The sequence below is a fragment of the Schistosoma mansoni genome, assembly GCF_000237925.1.
Source record: "Schistosoma mansoni, WGS project CABG00000000 data, supercontig 0142, strain Puerto Rico, whole genome shotgun sequence".
Lineage (NCBI taxonomy): Eukaryota > Metazoa > Platyhelminthes > Trematoda > Strigeidida > Schistosomatidae > Schistosoma > Schistosoma mansoni.
The window spans coordinates 244640-265056 of NW_017386042.1; the positions used below are offsets into that span (position 1 = coordinate 244640).

Genomic DNA, 20417 nt, shown 5'->3' on the forward strand with positions numbered 1-20417 from the left:
TTCAAATCACTGAACCATATAAATCTTTGAACGTTACTTCCTAATTCTACTGTTTTCCCCGACATATTTCGCTAGAGGAATTTTGGAAACCAGTGTCATCCGATTTAACAAAATTCAAAATATTTATAGGCGTTCGCGCTTAGCTAAAATGTAATTTAAATGTACTGGGTGCATGTGGAATGGCCGGTTTGAAGATAACTGTGAAAGAAAACAACAAGATGATAATGAGTCAATGACCCAACAAGCACACAAAATGCACCTACATTTATTAAGGAAAGGAATCAATAGAAATCAGTAATGAGGGAAGCCTCTGATTAGAAAAATTTAGGTTGGCATTGGCTTTTGTAGCTACTAAACATATTGTATACCGTGAAGGACCCGGATCTGTCCGTCCATGTCATAACATCTTGTTGTATTGGACATTTCCAGCGACGAAAAAGAAGATTCTCAGCATCTAAGTTTATCTAGTGTAACAGTATTAAAAGACAGTATAAGTAATTTTATTGATATTAACTGTTTGTTATTGCATTGCAGAAAAGGAAAAAGGTGCTGGAAAAAAACGAACCCTTCGTAGACTGAACTTGCTAAATGATCTGTAAAAATATTTTGTAAATAAGCTTTTCCTTTTGTAACAGAACCTCATAATTCGATTATCGAAATATATATAATAAAAAACGCCAACAAAGTGTTACAAATGGTGATAGAGTTGTGAGCAGTAGCTAAGGACGAAAGATACGGCGAAACACCGGTATCACTGATCGGGCAACACCTGTTGCAACGCTCCGGAAACGGCAAGTTTTGTGGACCACATTAGGTTTATCGACCTATAAACTGCACACACTGTCGTACTGACTCAAGGTATCAGCAGCATGTCAATGAGATCATCCGTTATCGTGCTTAAATAATGTAACAGACCGGCGTGAGTTAGTCAGGCAGCAGGCAACCAGCCAGTTCGTAATTGGGAGATTCTTAACGACGGTTTTATACTCCGGAGGGCACTCGGCAGAGTACTGCTTAATTCCTTTCCTTGATGGACTTCTAGTTAGCGTCGATTCACAATTGACTATGATCACCACTACAGGAAGATTACGTGCGAGATATCGAGTTTGATGCCTCTATAAGTCAAAAATTAGAAGGCTGTTGTGACGGTCGCAGTAAGATATATTTGTTGGCGATCTCGTGGTATCGAGGGATTACCGAGATGTGCCAAAGTTTACAAGCGGAACTACCAAGCTTAAGCGAGTTCATTCAAGGTCCCAGGCAACGGAAGAATGTGAATGTTTGGTACATTTAAACAAACAACTACAGTGAAACAATCACTGGTACAATTTGTTATAATACTTGTTTCTATTATACTAATCGCGTTCTCGCCATAAAAGTAGGTCACTACTGGCTATTTTGAGGCTTGATAAAATATGCCGTAGTGAGACCCGTATGGACCCAACTCAAGCAAACTCTGATATTCGGGGATTGAAATTCATTAAGCATTCCTTAAAACTCAAGAACATATTGACCCAACAGGTAATGCGACTAGCCAAGAGAGACGGAGACTCTAGGCCCCGGCTGTTGAAGATAACCTTCCCCTCCTCCCACATGGCGGCTGCAACTCTGGAAGCATTTCGTGCCAATAGACGTCGGTTGCTAACTGGCATCCATATGCATCCGGATGGGCCCCACGACAGCAGGATCAAGCACAAGGGAAAGCTGGAGCTGAAAATTCCACTTGTAGACTGTCTTGATCATAAAAAAAGCCTGTAAAGGACAGGGACTACCAACTCGGTAAACATCGTATAGGTAGGCTACCTGTCCACTCACGCACGGCTCATATAGACAAACAGGAAGAAGCTCACACGTTCCAAATTGAAAGCATAAACTGCCTATACACGAACGCCGCGAGCTTGCCAAACAAAATGGATGAGCTACGTGAACTTAGCAACGCTAATGATGCCCATCTGATAGGAATATCCGAAACTTGGATAACGTCTCAGTTTACGGACCAGGAGCTGGCAATAAATGGGATGTCTTTATTTCGTAACGACAGAAAAACAGGAATGGGGAGTGGGGTAGCACTATACATACGGTCATGCCTGGATGCGCACCAACTTCACAACCAAGAGTTTCTCAATCTGATGAGTCAGTATGGTGCTCAGTAAGATTGTCTACCACCTCGAGGTGTCTAGTTGGGGTCATTTACAGGAAGCCCACTGCCGACATCGAGTATGACAAACGTCTGCTGGAAGGATTAACTCGCTCTATGCGTCTCGGATTCTCTCATATCCTGATTCTAGGGGACTTCAATCTCCCTAGAATCAACTTCGTGGAACATACATTGGTGGTGCCAACTCTACTGAAGCTCTGTTCTTCAACCTTATCGGCGACCTGGGATTATTCGAAAATGTGAAGTCGGCAACCCGTTGGAGAAACAGTCAGACGCCGTCGCGCTTAGACTAGGTATTCACAAATGAAGAATTCCTAGTTGACGACCTCTCAATCCTGGCTCCCCTGGGCAAAAGTGATCACGCCGTCTTATCATTCAGCTTTGTCAGCAAGACGGAGCTACGATATCCTACTAGCAACAAGCGCTGGAACTTCAAACGGTTGAATGTGTTAGCTTTACAGGACTATCTACAACAGGTGGATTGGGATGTTCACCCTCAACTTGAAGTGGATGCTCATTGGGATTTTTTACTGCACACGATCTTATGTGCTACTGAGCATTCAGTTCCTAAAATGGTCCCAAAAAGTTACAAGCAACCTCCAATCATCAAGAACCGCACTCGTCGTTTGCTTAGCCGAAAAAGGCACTGTTGGGCTGAATATAAACAAACTGATAACAACGGCGCGTACAGGCAATACAAACATATAAGGAACATATGCACAAAGGCAATAAGAGAAGACAGGCTTCCGTTCCAGACCAAGCTTATCGATAAATTTGTCTCCAATCCGAAGAGCTTATTCCGTTACGCAGCTTCTCTTCGACAAGGCAAAACTGGAGTTTCCCAACTGCTTGGTCCTAATAGCCCGACCAATAACGACAGTGATGCCGCTAACCTTTTGGCTGAACAATACTCTCAGATATTCCAGCTGACCCACATCAACCATACTGACGAAAGCTTCACCTGCACCTCTACAGGGCTTTCCGAAGTGGACCTGAGTGCTGACCTGGTGCTCCGTAAACTGCAGCACCTAAGAAAAGACACTTCTCCTGGTCCGGATATGGTTCATTCCGCTGTATTGAGGGAAGCAGCTTCAATCCTGACGACACCACTTAGCGTGGTGTTTGCACACTCGCTAAGCAGAGGCAAACTACCGGAAATATGGAAGCTGGCCCACATCACACCAATTTTCAAAGGAGGTCGACGCAGTGAACCCTCAAGCTACCGGCCAGTGGCCCTTCTCTCCATACCTTTCAAAATTATGGAATCCCTAGTATACGACGGTATACTAGAATACTTATCATCCTCAAAGTTCTACTCGCCTCAACAGCATGGTTTCAGAAAAGGTCATTCTTGTATGACCAACCTGCTGATTGCGGTGGATAGATGGACAACCATCGTTGATCGCAAGGGGAAGGTTGACGTCATCTACCTGGACTTATCAAAAGCTTTTGATAGGGTCAACCACGCATGTCTTATCAAGAAGCTTGGACGATTGGGTATAAAACCCCCTTTGATTGATTGGCTTTCTTCATATTTAGAAAACCGACACTTTAAGGTCAGGGTTAACTTTACTCTCTCTCAGGCTATGGAATGTCCTAGTGGGGTCCCCTAGGGCCCAATACTAGGACCTCTTCTCTTCTTGATTTATATTAACGATCTTCCTCAACAAGTTTCATCTGACTTATTGCTTTTTGCTGATGATGTGAAACTTTGGAGAGAGATGCGTAACCATAAAGATATACTAGTTCTTCAGGAGGATCTGACTCGACTTCAAAGTTGGGCAGATGACAACGGACTTACCTTCAACACTTCAAAGTGCAAGGTAGTCCATCTGCGACATGTTGCAGACCATAGTTATAACTTAGGTAACTCCCCTCTAGAAGTTTCCCAAGTTGAAAAAGATTTAGGAGTGTTGGTACCGTACGACCTGAAGTCGTATGCGAACTGTGACAAAAACGCCTCTCAAGCAAACCTTGCACTGGTAACATTGAAGCGCATTTTTGGCCAGTTTGACGGTAGAACCTTCCATATAATCTTCAACAGTTTTATTCGTCCCCATTTAGAGTACGGAAACATAGTATTTCCTCCCTCCCTCCAAAAGGATAAGGACACTCTGGAACGTATACAACGTCGAGCCACGAAATCAGTTCGGGGACTCAAATTCAAACCTTATGAAGAGCGCCTCAAATCACTTAACCTTTACCCATTAGAGTACAGGCGTCTTAGAGGTGATCTTCTTATGACTTATAGTATCCTTAATACTTCTGGTCATCCCCTTACACATCTTCTTAAGCTTAGTCACAACACTAACCTAAGCGGTGATACCCAGAAATTGGAGACCCAAAAAAGCAGGACAGACTGTAGACACAACTTCTACTCCGTTAGAATTGTCAAATGCTGGAATTCGCTGCCGACTGAGCTAGTCCAAGCGACCTCCCAAGAGTTCTTTAAGAGGAAACTTGACTTATTCTTAAGGACTAAGGATAACATATTATTATGATTTACCAAATTCTTTTTTTCCTCTATTATCGTTCATATACCTAGGTTCTTGCCTGGAGGTATTGGTGATCCACTGCTACTAGACACGGAAGCCCGTTAAGCGAAAGCTTCTTCTATTCCGTCCTCAACCATTTGAACCATTTGTTTATTCGCTTGATTTGAAGTTAAACACTAACGCGGCTTAAGTATTTTAAACTCGGTCGTAATCATGGGTTCAGATTTACTTTGTTCGAGCATCAAGGTACGTTTGGTACTCCTTTTGTTTTTACTTTTATTGTATTTTAGTGCCACCGTTTGCTCAAACGTTTGGTCCACGTCGGGAAACGGAAGCTTGAAAAGTTTGAACGACATAGCCCAGGCAAGTTACTTAACCGCCACTTATTGTGTAAGGCTTTAAGTACTTGGAAGGCTATGCGTTCTTTACAGAATCCCCATAATTGTTGGTCTCTTATAGAGCCTTCGTGTTCAATCAGCTCTCAGTGGGATGAAGATTGTGAATTTATCAGTGTTTGTGATTTAACTGTGTCGGACCCTAGTTATTGCGATCTGTTGTCTAACACATCCGTAGACAGTGTTGATAAGGATGTTATATCTAGTGATCATGATTATGCGTCACCCATTTTAGTTATAGGTTCTAATCTATAGTTATGCACATATTGAGTTTCTTAAACTTATATAACTTATTCCCTTTCTCTTAACCCGACTACACAATAGGCGGCCTTTAAAGAAAGGATAAAAAGTTCAGAATTGCTCTTGGTACCACTGTCTTTCCACATGAGTTTGATGTCTCTGTCGCTGCATACCTCAAGATTGATTCCCAAACTCTATTACTTTGTATCAGACGAACATTTGTACATAGCTTTCCAATAATAATATGTTGAATTCCATTTCTTGTGTCTTCTGTTTACGGTTCTAGCAACTGGTAAGAGTGACTTAAATATCCTGAAGTAAAAAATTGAATCGAAATTTACGGACTATTTTTAACCATATTCGATTTTTAGGTGGTTTCACCTTGAGTTGGTGGCACATCGGAATAAATTCGATCGTAGTCATGTTCTCCCCGACCTAACTGTCATGTGCGGCAGGTTAATAAGCCGCGATTGCTTCCGCTTCTGTATTCTACATAGTCTCGTACACCCATGCCATGATTCCTTGAAGTTCCGACTTCTGTACAGTCTATACACAAAATCAGTAGACCCTAACGGCTACGTGATTGCACTGTTCTTGCCAGCGATAAGTTCTAGGTCCTCGTAATCAATGAAGTGCTCTAAATCCCTTTAAGCTGTGCCGTACGATGGTTTGAACTGTTGCACCTGCCATGTTTTATAATTTCTGATGTGTACTATATACTTTCAGGTTAGTGCAAATATTTCAGCTGTTTGCTGACACTTACAAGGGCCACATCTGCTGCAGTCCTTCCATCTTAGATCTAATCTGAAATAAGGGTGTTTGAAAGTATGGAACCACCTTCGGCTGAATGATTATCTCCCATCCCATGACGTATTGTATTAGCGCAAATAATCTTCAGTAAATTAAAACCAGTGGGGATAACGCGAGGTTGGTCGTTAACCAAGAGTTTTGATTGGACTTTGCAGTCGCTCAGAAGTTTCGGTTCAAGTCATGTCAGACATTGCCCAGTGTCTTGGTAGTTTTCTCGAATTGGTTGACTTTTGAAATGTCTGTCTTTAAGTATTAGAAATATAGCTTTCCTGGGGACTGGCCTTTAACAATCTTTAATATACTCTTTTAGAATACCTTGGAGACTTCCATATTATTGGACTGTCCTGCCATTCATGGATCCGATGCTTATTGGATGGTTTGATTTCAGTTGTCTCCAGTTTAACAGTATATAGGAACACAATTTAAAGCCTCCTAACATCGAAGTTTTTAACATCTGCTGCTACCTATAATTAGTGGTTGTTAGGTCTGCGTCAATTGAGAGTCGTCGGGTCTAGTTTCTATTCAAGAGAGATACTTGCTAGTCGAGAATGGTTTGGTGTAAGCACTACACAGATGTTAATTGGAGTTAGCCTGGTTGTGCTGAAACATAATAATGTCAGAGCTAGTGAGCTGGCACTTTAGTCGTCATATTATTGCCAGCAATAAGTCGATACATCACGAGTAGGTACTTGTTCGCCATGTGATATGAAGTGTTTACGGCGTTTTTGACTTGAATACACGGTGTTTAGTGAGTCTTTTATTCAGTCGCAATCGTAGTATTTAGTTATAAATATTCGTACGTATCTCACTATTGAGATTCCGCAAGTCAGACTCGAGCGTACGGTGATGATTTGGTAAAGTAAAGAGGAATCACAGTGAGGATTTGTTTTGGGAAACAGTGGTATTATGCAGCAGTGTTGCTTGGTTACTGCAAATGCCCATTTTGTTGAATCGTTTGTACTTTAATCGCCTTGCTGCTAAACAGGTCTTTGGTTTCCGCTCAAAGTTCATCTTATAGCTTCATGTTGTAATTGGTAACCCTCGGTCTTGGGTCACATCATTGTTGTTTTGAAATATAAGTCCCACGATTTTCGTACATAATGTCGTCCACTGCTGAGCAAATAGAAAGTTTGCCTGGCTTAAGCACCAATATACCCATATTTGTTTTCTAGATTGACTTAACCTATAAACTTGGGCTCTAGAATTGCCCACAACGATCATTTTGCGAAAGAGGTCAGAGGGCTTCGTGTGAAACCCAACATTTAATTAGTCCGAGTTGTAGTCTGTCAAACGACGAAGGGTCAACACTATGTTCCTTACTCTATGGTTTGGCACGTAAAAGACCGTCGATAGGTGTTTGTTCTGTTTCCGTACTTTAATATATTTTATGGTGAGAATATGAGCACTTTCACACCCTCAAATCAATAAAGTGTTTGTCCTGCTGGCTCTTCGTACTGACTAGTTGCAGTCTTAAATAGGAATATAAAGATTGAAAAAGCTCGTTTGACTTTTGCCAACTCACGTGACCTATGGCGAAGGCGAGATATCTATCTATCAATAAAAGGACGAGTATACTGTGTGGCAGTTCGTTCTGCTCTACTTGATGGCTTGGAAACGTGGTCATTAATGGTAGAAAATACTCGTGAGTTACTAGTACTCGATCACAGAGACAAAAGAGGGACTAAGTAATCCGAGCTAGGGGTGGCCAGACCAAAACGTGGCACAAATCGATGCAGTCACTGACAAGTGGGCTGAGCCATGTTGGTAGGTGTAGACTACCTGGTTGGGATCCGCGATATGATAGCAACGGATGGTTAGAGACCCTGAATGACATGGCTCAAAATCGTTTGCAATGGCGAAGGTGCATCCGCTCTTTGTGTTCTGCCGAATTCTGCATGTCTCTATCTTTTTTCTCTTTCCAAATTTATTTCACTGTATTATACTCCTTCAATAACATCTTCAAACCCTAATCTTTCACACTAATGCTTATACTCTTACTACTTCTACCACTATGTGATTTGAATCGACAACTGCATCTCTGTGTTAATGTGGTATGGCAACTCGAACTGATGTACTCTTTTAATAACATCTTCAAACCCTAATCCTTCGGATTACTGCTTACACTCCTATTACTTCTACAGGATGATTGCTATGGAAATCCCTATCACATATGTGAATGTCAACATAACCAACACGGAGATAAGTGACAATGTCATTACTAATATTTTTGGTTGGATAATCCTACAAATAACCGTAACGTCGTCAGATATAGTCACATAAATTAGTTTAACCACATATATTCTTATCTTCAGTCAGTCAGCTACAACGTAGGACCACGCACACATAAGTATCGGTCCAAGTTGCCACACCTCATTCGCACAACAAGATGAACATCAAATTCACAGAAGTAGTTACTCCGATGGTAGTAATATATTAAAGAAAGAGTGCATATAAAAACGTAATATTTGAAGGAAGGATTAGTTCGTAGAAAGGCATAAAGTAATCTCACGGTTTAAGAGAAGACAGTGTATACACCTACGTCATTGTCACTCAGTCTCCAAACATTGGTTACAATAGTCGCTCAGACCCTAACCAAGTAGTCTGCATCCACCAACATGGTTCATACTAGAAGCTAGTGACTTAATGGATTGGTGCCACGTTTGGGTTTGGCCGCCCCTAACTTTCTTCCATCCGTCTCCAACACTAGTCAGTATTGGGTGTCGTGGTGATAGGTGTTCAGGCATACGTAACACGTGGCCCAACCATCTCAGTCGATGTTGATTCACAACCTCATCAACTGATTTACCATCATTCCCTAATACCCTGCGTCTAACCTCACTATTACCTATCCGGTGATCCCAGCAGATGCAAGCAGTATTTCCAAGACATGTGATCAAGTACTAGTAACTCACGAGTATTTCCTACCATTAATGACCACGTTTCCAAGCCATAAAGTAGGACAAAACGAACTGCTGTGCAGTATACTCGTCCTTTTATTGATAGATGGATATCTCGTCTTCGCCATAGGTCACGCAAGTTGGCAAAAGCCAGACGGGCTTTTTGAATCCATGCAGAGATGTCAGACACCAACCCATTAGGGCGGGTCAGACTTCCAAGATAAGTGAAGCTGTCGACGCGTTCGACTACTTCACTCCCTATCCTTAGCTCAGGTGTTGACGCAGGCCAGTCCTGAAGCAACAACTTGCATTTCGAGGGGGAGAAACACATCCGAAACATCCTGACATTGTTGTTCAGTGCTACCGAAAGACTGCATTTTATCAGCGTCTTCATCAAACAGGGCTATGTCATCTACGTTTTCTAAGTCGATAAGTAGACCTCCTGGTAGGAGATCAATTCCTGAAAATTCAGTCGACAAGAGTGTTATTTCCAGCAAGAGGTCCATGATTAAATTAAACAGAAATAGAGATATTGGGCTGCCTTGTCGGACATCACTTGAAGTTGTTAAATCAGATGACAGTTCGCCATAAGCTCTGACTCGACAGTTAGTGTTCGAGTAAAGAGCCTTCACAAGGTCTACATACTTCTGAGGTACAGCTTTCAGTGACAGACACTGCAAAAGAACCTCTCAGTCTACAGAGTCAAATGCTGCCTTTAAATCAAGGAAGACCACCATTTTCGGACGCCGGTAAGCACGCTTGTGTTCTAAAACCTGACGAGTGACAATATGTGGTTGATTCAACCAGGCCTGAATCCAGATTGATTTTCTCGTGTTTACATTTGACTAGTCTTTGTTACGCATCCGATAATTATTGAGACTAGTATTTTAGATGACATATTAGTCAAACTCAATCCGTATATGGTTATCACAGGATACGCTCCTTATTCGGACTGTATATGATACTAGATAATCATTTGATAACTGAATGCGTCATTTTTGTCCTATTTGTTACTTTATACTTATGCATATAAATAGTGAGAGCTCATGTAATTGTATAAACAGGGCTGTCCGTTTGGCTTTCTGATAGTATTATTTCTGTGGACTATACTAGTTATGGACATCGCAACTTCATCTCACTCCATTGCATTACTGTTTGCTTGATTGGGTGGATTACTAGTGGCCTGAATACATTTCAAACACTACTAATACTCTTTTTCTCACTTATCAATAATTTTGTGACTATGGTTGTAGTAGTATTAGAAACTCGAATTCATTGATACAAACTGAACACTTTCATATGACATTCGAAAATGTCAATAGCAACACTGATTTTAAGTGACGAGTCTGCTTCTTATTTAAGCAATTATTAATAGTGTCTTTATAGATTGTGTACTCCAAACAGGCTCTTACAGTGCGTTGACCTAATTCAGGTACTTTTAATACTCTGAAACAGTTCCTGGTTCAGATATTTCAAGGCATTAGCACTGGAGCATCAAAAGCAAGTTGAGCGACGGGAACATAAGGTTATTCAAATGATTACCACTACTGAAATTATTTCAAATCATGGTTTAGGACGGCGTAGCTTTATGCGGTAAGTTAACATGAAATTTCTGCCCGGTATTAAAACCACACTAAGTGGAAAAAATTGTCGACATACTTCAAGCTAACCACAACAGCTTGACTGAAGATTAGTCCCTGAGGATAGTGCCTAAGTAGTAGTAAGTATCAAGAGCCGTATTGTAAAAGGGTGGACGTGAGTGACAAGCATTAATTTCAGGATTATTATCGGGGAGGAGCTACAGCAAAAGTACCATAAAACTAAGAGTCGAAAAAGTCTTCTGAAGTCGCTTGAATAACATACAAATAGCCAGCAAAATTTATTCTTTTAAGGTCTTACCCTAACAGCATTGTTAAGTGTTTAACTCTTGCCATATTGTACCTAATCGACTCACAAACACAATATAACACGAAAGTCGAGATTACTGTTAAACAACCGGGTATGAAAACTAGGGTCGCAAAGCGTTTAAGTGTTTATTGTGTTTGTAAAACAGATAAAGGCAAGAAATATGAATACGAACCGCTCGACAATGCATAAAACACTAAGCAAAAGGCGATCAGTATGAAATGGACGTCAAGAAATTATGAGATTACTTGGGTTTCAACATTTTCACTCAATTCCTGCCTACACGATGTCAAAATTAATTGCATTCTCTACTGGATGTTCATGAGTCCCTTGCCACTATTTCTGTAAAAATATACTACTAAAACACAAGGAGTATTTCATTATAACAAGAGTCACTACGCTACTACACTTTAATCCGTCCAAAAAAGGTATGCCTAGACTATCGTATATTGAAAAAAGTGATCATTTATCGCAAAACAAAGTAGAAATGAATTTGGTTTTCAACACTTTTCTCGATTCAGAATAGACCTCAGTGTTTCAATTGAATACTCAGGACCTTCGGAACGTAGTCCTGTGACAGGATCAGTAAGATTACCAAGAGGGAATTCGACTTTCTTTAGTTTGTACATGGTATTGAATGCCATTGGTGGGTCAGCTTTTTCAATAAGCACGATGTCTCCAACGTTGACCAAAAAACCTTGTGTATGAACCCAGTATGTTGCTGTTTGATAAAAATACTGCAGGTCACATTTATAAATCGGTAACAAGACAATAGCAAATTACCTTCATCAGGAAACGATTCAAACAGAGCTTGTGCAAGCGGACCTTTACAATATCTGGGAATGACGATGTTAAACTTTGTGAAAACGGCACTATTTGCCCAATTGCATAATCGAAAGGCACTTTGGCTTTTTTCCCCGTTATACTAGCATGCTGGGGGGAAATACCTCCAAGCTCAGGCTTGTGATAAGGAAAATATTTCTGGATATGGGGTTCGATGTTTTTGAATATTTTTAAGCCACGATGCTTCCAATATCGGACCATACTTGATCTGTACCGCATAGAAATAAAAAACACGAACAAATCAGCATCTTATAACTGAACATTCACTAAAAGGAGTACAGGTTATCTAGACTATAAAAGAAACTTGTCAATTAAATATTACTACGCGCTCACATGAAAATAATCCTCAAGGACCACTCAGCATTTTGAACTACCATCAAAAACACTTTGTGTCAATATTAGTACCCGATGCGGTTCATATGAAGGGAAGTAGGCGTACTAAGACACCTTTTCATTTATACCAGGAGATTCATGGTAAGTTTGTAGGCAGTATTATTGTCAACAAAAAGTGAAGCGATATTGCATCCCTACTGGTAAGATTACATGTGCTGCAAGACTAAGACATTCAATTAGTATACAAACAAATAGCAAGCAGAACGACACAAGTCAGTTAACTCCCAGACTCAAAAGAATAATGAATAGGTTTGGGACGGTAATTTTGATCATGGTGATTGTGTTCAGAGTGCCAGTAGTAGATTATAAGGCTAGCTGGAAAATTGAGTAAATATGCCGAACACGAGCAAGGAAATTATCACTTGAACGACCAATCAAGCTTGATAGGTTCCCAAATCAAAATATGAGATCTTGACCATTGCCTACCAAACAGATACGTTAAGGAGGGAGTTATCCAGTGAAAATGATTTAGATGTGCATTTATGACTTCAAGGACAGAAATAAATGTCTCTGGTGTATAAGAAGAGCACGAAATGTCATCTAGATGCATCAGCTGATGCATCTTATTGACTCTGGATCTCATGTATTGTCAGAAAACGACAGAAGCGCGATAAGCTAACTTAGTATGAAGTACTCTTTATAGATCTATAACTAAACACAAGCTCATGAACTAGATTCTCCTAATTAGATATACATTAGTTAGCTGAGAAACTATAATTAATGGACGAATCAATCAAATATAAGATAACGAGTCACGAATTTTGGCGTGAAGTTCATTCAACCATTTGGCTAAATGGAGTTGTGATGTTATAGCTGATGTCACCTTACGATGAAAACCCTAAATCTAATTTTAAACTCTAATCATCATCCGTACATCACAACTCTAACCTGTTTATGACCCTCAGTGGTTGTCCATTCTCAAGGTCTCTTCAGCGTCGCACGAAGGTCGTCCATAAATCATAGTCCAATGGTTCAAATGGTTGAGGACGGAATAGAAGAAGCTTTCGCTTAACGGGCTTCCGTGTCTAGTAGCAGTGGATCACCAATACCTCCAGGCAAGAACCTAGGTATATGAACGATAATAGAGGAAAAAAAGAATTTGGTAAATCATAATAATATGTTATCCTTAGTCCTTAAGAATAAGTCAAGTTTCCTCTTAAAGAACTCTTGGGAGGTCGCTTGGACTAGCTCAGTCGGCAGCGAATTCCAGCATTTGACAATTCTAACGGAGTAGAAGTTGTGTCTACAGTCTGTCCTGCTTTTTTGGGTCTCCAATTTCTGGGTATCACCGCTTAGGTTAGTGTTGTGACTAAGCTTAAGAAGATGTGTAAGGGGATGACCAGAAGTATTAAGGATACTATAAGTCATAAGAAGATCACCTCTAAGACGCCTGTACTCTAATGGGTAAAGGTTAAGTGATTTGAGGCGCTCTTCATAAGGTTTGAATTTGAGTCCCCGAACTGATTTCGTGGCTCGACGTTGTATACGTTCCAGAGTGTCCTTATCCTTTTGGAGGGAGGGAGGAAATACTATGTTTCCGTACTCTAAATGGGGACGAATAAAACTGTTGAAGATTATATGGAAGGTTCTACCGTCAAACTGGCCAAAAATGCGCTTCAATGTTACCAGTGCAAGGTTTGCTTGAGAGGCGTTTTTGTCACAGTTCGCATACGACTTCAGGTCGTACGGTACCAACACTCCTAAATCTTTTTCAACTTGGGAAACTTCTAGAGGGGAGTTACCTAAGTTATAACTATGGTCTGCAACATGTCGCAGATGGACTACCTTGCACTTTGAAGTGTTGAAGGTAAGTCCGTTGTCATCTGCCCAACTTTGAAGTCGAGTCAGATCCTCCTGAAGAACTAGTATATCTTTATGGTTACGCATCTCTCTCCAAAGTTTCACATCATCAGCAAAAAGCAATAAGTCAGATGAAACTTGTTGAGGAAGATCGTTAATATAAATCAAGAAGAGAAGAGGTCCTAGTATTGGGCCCTAGGGGACCCCACTAGGACATTCCATAGCCTGAGAGAGAGTAAAGTTAACCCTGACCTTAAAGTGTCGGTTTTCTAAATATGAAGAAAGCCAATCAATCAAAGGGGGTTTTATACCCAATCGTCCAAGCTTCTTGATAAGACATGCGTGGTTGACCCTATCAAAAGCTTTTGATAAGTCCAGGTAGATGACGTCAACCTTCCCCTTGCGATCAACGATGGTTGTCCATCTATCCACCGCAATCAGCAGGTTGGTCATACAAGAATGACCTTTTCTGAAACCATGCTGTTGAGGCGAGTAGAACTTTGAGGATGATAAGTATTCTAGTATACCGTCGTATACTAGGGATTCCATAATTTTGAAAGGTATGGAGAGAAGGGCCACTGGCCGGTAGCTTGAGGGTTCACTGCGTCGACCTCCTTTGAAAATTGGTGTGATGTGGGCCAGCTTCCATATTTCCGGTAGTTTGCCTCTGCTTAGCGAGTGTGCAAACACCACGCTAAGTGGTGTCGTCAGGATTGAAGCTGCTTCCCTCAATACAGCGGAATGAACCATATCCGGACCAGGAGAAGTGTCTTTTCTTAGGTGCTGCAGTTTACGGAGCACCAGGTCAGCACTCAGGTCCACTTCGGAAAGCCCTGTAGAGGTGCAGGTGAAGCTTTCGTCAGTATGGTTGATGTGGGTCAGCTGGAATATCTGAGAGTATTGTTCAGCCAAAAGGTTAGCGGCATCACTGTCGTTATTGGTCGGGCTATTAGGACCAAGCAGTTGGGAAACTCCAGTTTTGCCTTGTCGAAGAGAAGCTGCATAACTGAATAAACTCACACTCTCCGATGTAGAGTGAAAAATACAATAACACCGTCTGTAACTAAGTTATGATGTGTGAATTTATCAAATCCTATACCTAATATGATGGCACACAATTCTAAAAAGGAAGTGGTATTTCTCGTCGTTGGGTTAATCTGATACAACTGATCGCTTCCTAAGGTAAAACTGTTGTTTTCATGTTTATCGAAAATGGATTTTTCTAGTTACAGTAACATGTAAGTCTCAGATCTTTTTTCAATGTCTATCACCTTTAGAACCTTGAAAATAGTTATTCTAGAGGTAACTGTCTTTCGTTGTCTTTTTTCTGAGAGACTACTTAGGAATGGTAATTGTGCAAGTAGAATACCGCTGTGATAGACCGGAATGCTTTTTACCGGTCGAGAATGGATGCAATTTTACAACTGAAACAGGTGGTATCGCAACGTGTACACCGAACTCACACCGACTTCATATAAATGGTGCTGCAAGCCACTATCATGCTAGCTGTGGAAAACATGCTGCTCTACAAAAATTCAGCCGATCCATGAAGCGACTATACAGGTGAACATAACTAGAAAGCCGCATTAAGATAAAAAGCTAACAGCGAATGAGCAGCCTTCGGTTTCTGAGGAAGCAGTGAACGTCATCATGACTCATGCCTTGGATTTGGATGAAACCATCTAGATGGATCCAATTACGTGGCGGACAAACACATAGACGTAGGCATAGTTGCAAGGAATGAGAAAAAGTGCGCTGGGAAGAAACGAATTATAGGGAGCCCCAAGATATGAGTACCGAGGATTTCTCCGGATTCATATATAAACGCAAAAGTATGGTCGGTGTAGGTGGTATGATCAATAGACATCATAAGGTCAGTAATTGGCTTTCGGTTACACTCAGATAGAGAAAACTGAGGAAACAGAGTGAAACCTTCGAGTGTGACACTAAATCGAACTGTATGGATGGGAAGATTCCGGGAAACCAAATGTCACAACAGATCACGAAGGATCTCACTGATGGGTAAGTTATTTTTCGTAAGATAAGGAAATCTCCTGAAGAGGAATCAAAGGCTAAATTTAAACACGATATAAGCCAAATTAAGTCCTCAATTAGCAAGCTACTTCCAGAAACAGAAGCAGGAATTAGCATCTACTAGCTTTATAGAATGGGACAAAATGTAGATTCTGAAAGTACTCAGAGAATCCGTCTCTTAAAATCTATCTTAGCTTCTGATGAAGAAAGAAGCCTCATGCTGAAAACCTCACGCAAAATATATATCCGTGAGGATCTCAGCCTGAATAATCGTATTAAGGTACGACCGAAAAAGGCAGAAATAAATGAACACCATCCAAACGGTGAAAAAAGCTTTATACTTGAGGTTTTTCAAAATGTAAACTTTCTGGGCGAAACAGTCCTCAATCCGATCCCAGTGATAAGGAAAAGTTATCCACAGTATTAAAGGTGTGCTACACAAATGCTCGTAGCCTACAAAAATAAGATAGCGGAGCTCAAAACAGTGGTGGCCTTAAAATCCTGGTGTCACTGCCATCTCAGTAACATCGTTGACGTCAAAAGTTTTTGATGGTGAAATTCAGCTGACTAGTTTTTTATCCAATAGGGCCGATATGCCGGACAGTAGGAGTAGTGTCGTTATCCTGTAGACGAGAAGTGCCTTAGTCATATGAGCTGTCGAGAGAGTGGCATATGACTCTGTGACATGCAAACTGGTGTGTTTTAGACCGAAATATAAACAACAAGATATTGAACTAGATGTAGCAATCGCTTTCCAGAATGTGTAGTGGATGATTTCCTCCTAAGAAAACTTAATTTCTGGTACGAAATGAATGAAAGCCTTTTGGTAGTCGACTTTAATGCACACTTAGAAGTAGCGCCGTCAACAGTACCATTAGATTACAAACTATTAGAGACCACGACCGCTTTGCTTTATTACAGTACGTTTAAAATCCCAGCAGATAAGACCCACAGAACTCCTTGTCTCTTGACTTGATCTTCACACACGACGATGATGTCAGTCAAGTAAATTTTCTCCCACCTTTAGGGAGAACTGATCTTTCGGTCATCTTGAAGTTCATCGCTGATACGGTCTGTTAAGTAATTGCGCCGGCCCTTCATAACATATAGAAGACAGATATGAAACAGATCAGCTCTGAAGTATCAGCTGAAAACTGGATAATTGACTCAGAGGCATAATTAGAAATGACGTGGACTCATTTCTGGCACTTATACAATAGAGTGACTCAACCATATATACCCCAGACAGTCCCGACGAAAGAAAAACATTGCCATCCCTGGACTAATCGGGTCATTCGACGTTTACTAATACAGAAGGAGAAACGTTTGAACATCGTCATCACCTTTAACTCAGCAACTACGATGGAAGGCTACACGTCTGTACGAAATAAGTGTATAGTTACAATCCTGTAAGCTCAGTGAAAGTAGTTGGCCCAATCTGTAGTCAAGCAGCCTAAGAGACTATTCTCGTAAATAAGTTATGAAGTAAAGGCGCAGCATTGGACTCCCAGCCTAATTACGGAAGGGATTGACTCTCAAATGATAGAGGATGATCAGGACAAATCGTAAGCGAATACACACTATTTCGAGACAGTTTTGGATCAGGACCCTCTCTTAGACGAAGAACTAGACCCAAATGCAAAGTCGGGAAATCGTCTGCTCGCTGAGGACTTCGATAAAGACAATGTACTCATAGCAATTAGTACTTTATTTGTGGAAAAACCAACAGGACCGGATGAACCACGCCCTAAAATCTTAAGACAAATTGCACAATATTTTACTGTCCCAGTAACTTCGATATTCAATGTCACTTGGTCAAGGTGACCTTAAAATCACGGTCCACAGCCGAGAGATCGCATCTGGGTGAGGAAAGCCATATGAGCTTTAAATGGACATTCACTTAATCAGATGCTACTATGTTCACTACAGTATACACAAGCATAGTGAGATTCAAACTCGAAAACTACGTTCAGGCTACAAGCCGCTGTTTAAAAGTAGATTTGGATATCCTGACAAGGACAGAGGGCACCTATTTCAGTACTGTGGGGTTTACCAATATAAAGAGCAGTTTCAGAGGCTACACCATTTTGTTGTCTTACCGCAGATTAGGTGTTTTGATTTTGATACATAGAATACCAACAAATGATTTGGACCGGATATATCCTTGTATAAATACGGTCTTCGTTCGTTAAAAGTGCTGCTCTTTAGTAGACCTAATCTTAAAATTGTAGATTTGACATGATGTGACTGCCTAACCTATAAGATCTTGCGTGGAAGTCACTTCATTGTTTACACTGACTTATCGTATCGTGATAATCGGCAGTATAATGTCTGGAGTTTCTAAAGAACACATTTAGGCTAAAGACAGAATGATATATAGAGACAGGCTATACAGAACGACCACATCTGTCAGGCTGAGCCGTGCCGTCCTATTGAATTGAAATAATTCTTCTCGCCTTCTCCATTGTTGACCTTCTCTTCGTGTCAATTGTTGAATATAAACCTTTTCAGTAACTATATGCTCGGTTTCAAAGATCGTGTGGTTAGGGTCCAGTGCCACTAAATCCTCTCTTCTTCTTATCAGATCAGAACAACTCAGATGACATAGCAGGCGGGTAGAAAGGCCAAGAAAGCACAAAGTGCCAGAAGCATACCGGTTTGCAAAACGAACAACCAATTCTAGGAACCGGAAACACCTTAAAAGGTCTAAACATTCATAACTATGAAGATAAAAAATTTGTATACGTATACAACATCATATCTAAATAAAATTAAACATGACAACAGCATTTTTGCAAAAACAACGTCAACAACAATTGCAAAAGAACAAAGTCCACAGAATATTTAAAGGTGTCAATATCTGAGATATAAAGAAGAGAGTAAAGAAATGTTATCATGTTTAGAGAATAGATTTTAATCATAATAAAAGTAAATTAAGAGAGAGTATAAAGAAGAGGTAATAGAAGAGATTGACTTAAATACCTCAAAGGATCATCATGACTGAAACATATTACACACATGATTATAATACTGGAGAGATAATAATGAAATAATAAAGAATAAAAGATACTTTGGTGATTCATTCTGTGAAATAGCAATAGAATTATTCATTTAACAAACGAAGTTGATCTAAGCATAAATGGAAAGCTTTCATCATGTATCTGAAAGAAAAACAAAACAAAGTGACATTAACAATTATTACGGGATTTTATTTTGTATAACTAATCGATCAGTTCAATGAAATTGTAAACTGTTATGGTTGTTGGCAATAATAGCCCATAAAAAATCAGTAGAAATAATGTGTAACAAGTTAATTTAAATAAAAAAAGAAAAATCTACTGTAAATCTGTCATAATTTCTCTTATTATGATCCAGCTTATCTTATTGCTTAGTATTCTTGGATATCAATTCATTCGAACAGGTCCCCAAATCAGAACATAGATGAACAGGAACGAAATTATATTCTAAATAACTAGGGTAGAAGGAAGTAGGAAGCAAAATAAGAGAAATGTTAGTATGTTTATAGTTTTTATATGAGATTCTAGTCTTTCTTCAAGTATCCACTAGCACTGATTGGATAATAAATAGCTAATCAGCATGCACCAGCACAATCTTGCAGGGAACATACTTTAATCCAATCAAGCACTCGGGAAATGTGATAGAGTAATCGAGTGAACGATAATGTTAAAACAGATGGATAGACCTAAGGGTGAACATGAAGAGATGATGGAGCTGCAAATGTGCACCGACAGGGGTGCCTTGGAGAATGAGTTCAACAGATTGTGTTTGGTAGAGTTATCTATGCCGATTTGAAATAAGAGTCTGTGTTTATAACGATAAGCCTCAAGAGATAGGTGTTTGTCATAGAGTGGCAAGTTAGAACCCATAAGTAATTGATTTCCAAAATATAATATGTAGTGAATTATATGAATCTCACAAAGGTTGTAAATACACCAAAGAGATATTTCTTAAGTATTAGGCCGAAACTAAGTAATGGACTATGAGCAAAAGTGCACCTCAGTATCGAGTCAGTAATTTTCATGATCATATTGAGAATTTTGACCACTATAAACTGCACTAGTAAATAAGACATAATTATTTAATTAATGGATATTAAGGATTAGTACATATACGGTAAAACTTAAGATGATTTAAGCCTATCACCTCTACACTCAATCAACTTTGTTACACATATTGTTCGTAAAATGAGACAAATCAAGAACCAGAGCCAATACACATATATTGTCATGAATAGTAACAACTTCTTGTTCTTCGTACAAACACATCTCTTCCAATTTATTATTCATTGATGTTATCATCAATTATTGTGCTTCTTGGTGTACTTTTTCCAAAATATGAATTCATTGTTATAGTTGTACAGTTATTCTTTGTTATTTTAGAAAAAATAGTTAGATTAACATTTTACTTACACTATGTATAGTGCATC

At 39.9% G+C, this 20417-nt stretch overlaps 3 protein-coding genes across 3 annotated transcripts in view; 1 reads left to right on the top strand and 2 right to left on the bottom strand.

Moving 5' to 3' along the window:
• Positions 1–4866: 4866 nt before the first annotated feature.
• Smp_158650 (hypothetical protein) lies at positions 4867–5541 on the top strand (the record flags this gene model as incomplete). Its single annotated transcript, XM_018799931.1, has 2 exons — positions 4867–4899; positions 4944–5541. 2 exons carry the CDS (start codon positions 4867–4869, stop codon positions 5301–5303), a joined length of 393 nt encoding a protein of 130 aa, XP_018646562.1. The 3' UTR covers positions 5304–5541.
• A 5788-nt stretch (positions 5542–11329) lies between these two features.
• On the bottom strand, positions 11330–13077 carry Smp_158640 (pol-related). Its single transcript, XM_018799942.1, has 3 exons — positions 13025–13077; positions 11684–11951; positions 11330–11637 (listed from the first exon to the last, which is right to left on the bottom strand). Exons 2-3 carry the CDS (start codon positions 11942–11944, stop codon positions 11401–11403), a joined length of 498 nt encoding a protein of 165 aa, XP_018646563.1. The 5' UTR covers positions 11945–11951; positions 13025–13077; the 3' UTR covers positions 11330–11400.
• A 5996-nt stretch (positions 13078–19073) lies between these two features.
• The window catches only part of Smp_158630 (cement precursor protein 3B variant 1, putative), a gene marked incomplete at its 3' end in the record, with an annotated part of 19918 nt that continues 18574 nt past the window's right edge, over positions 19074–20417 (bottom strand). The window contains exon 8 of the mRNA XM_018799953.1: positions 19074–19131. Within this exon, the coding sequence (XP_018646564.1) occupies positions 19074–19131 (58 nt within the window). The remainder of the gene's footprint in view (positions 19132–20417) is intronic.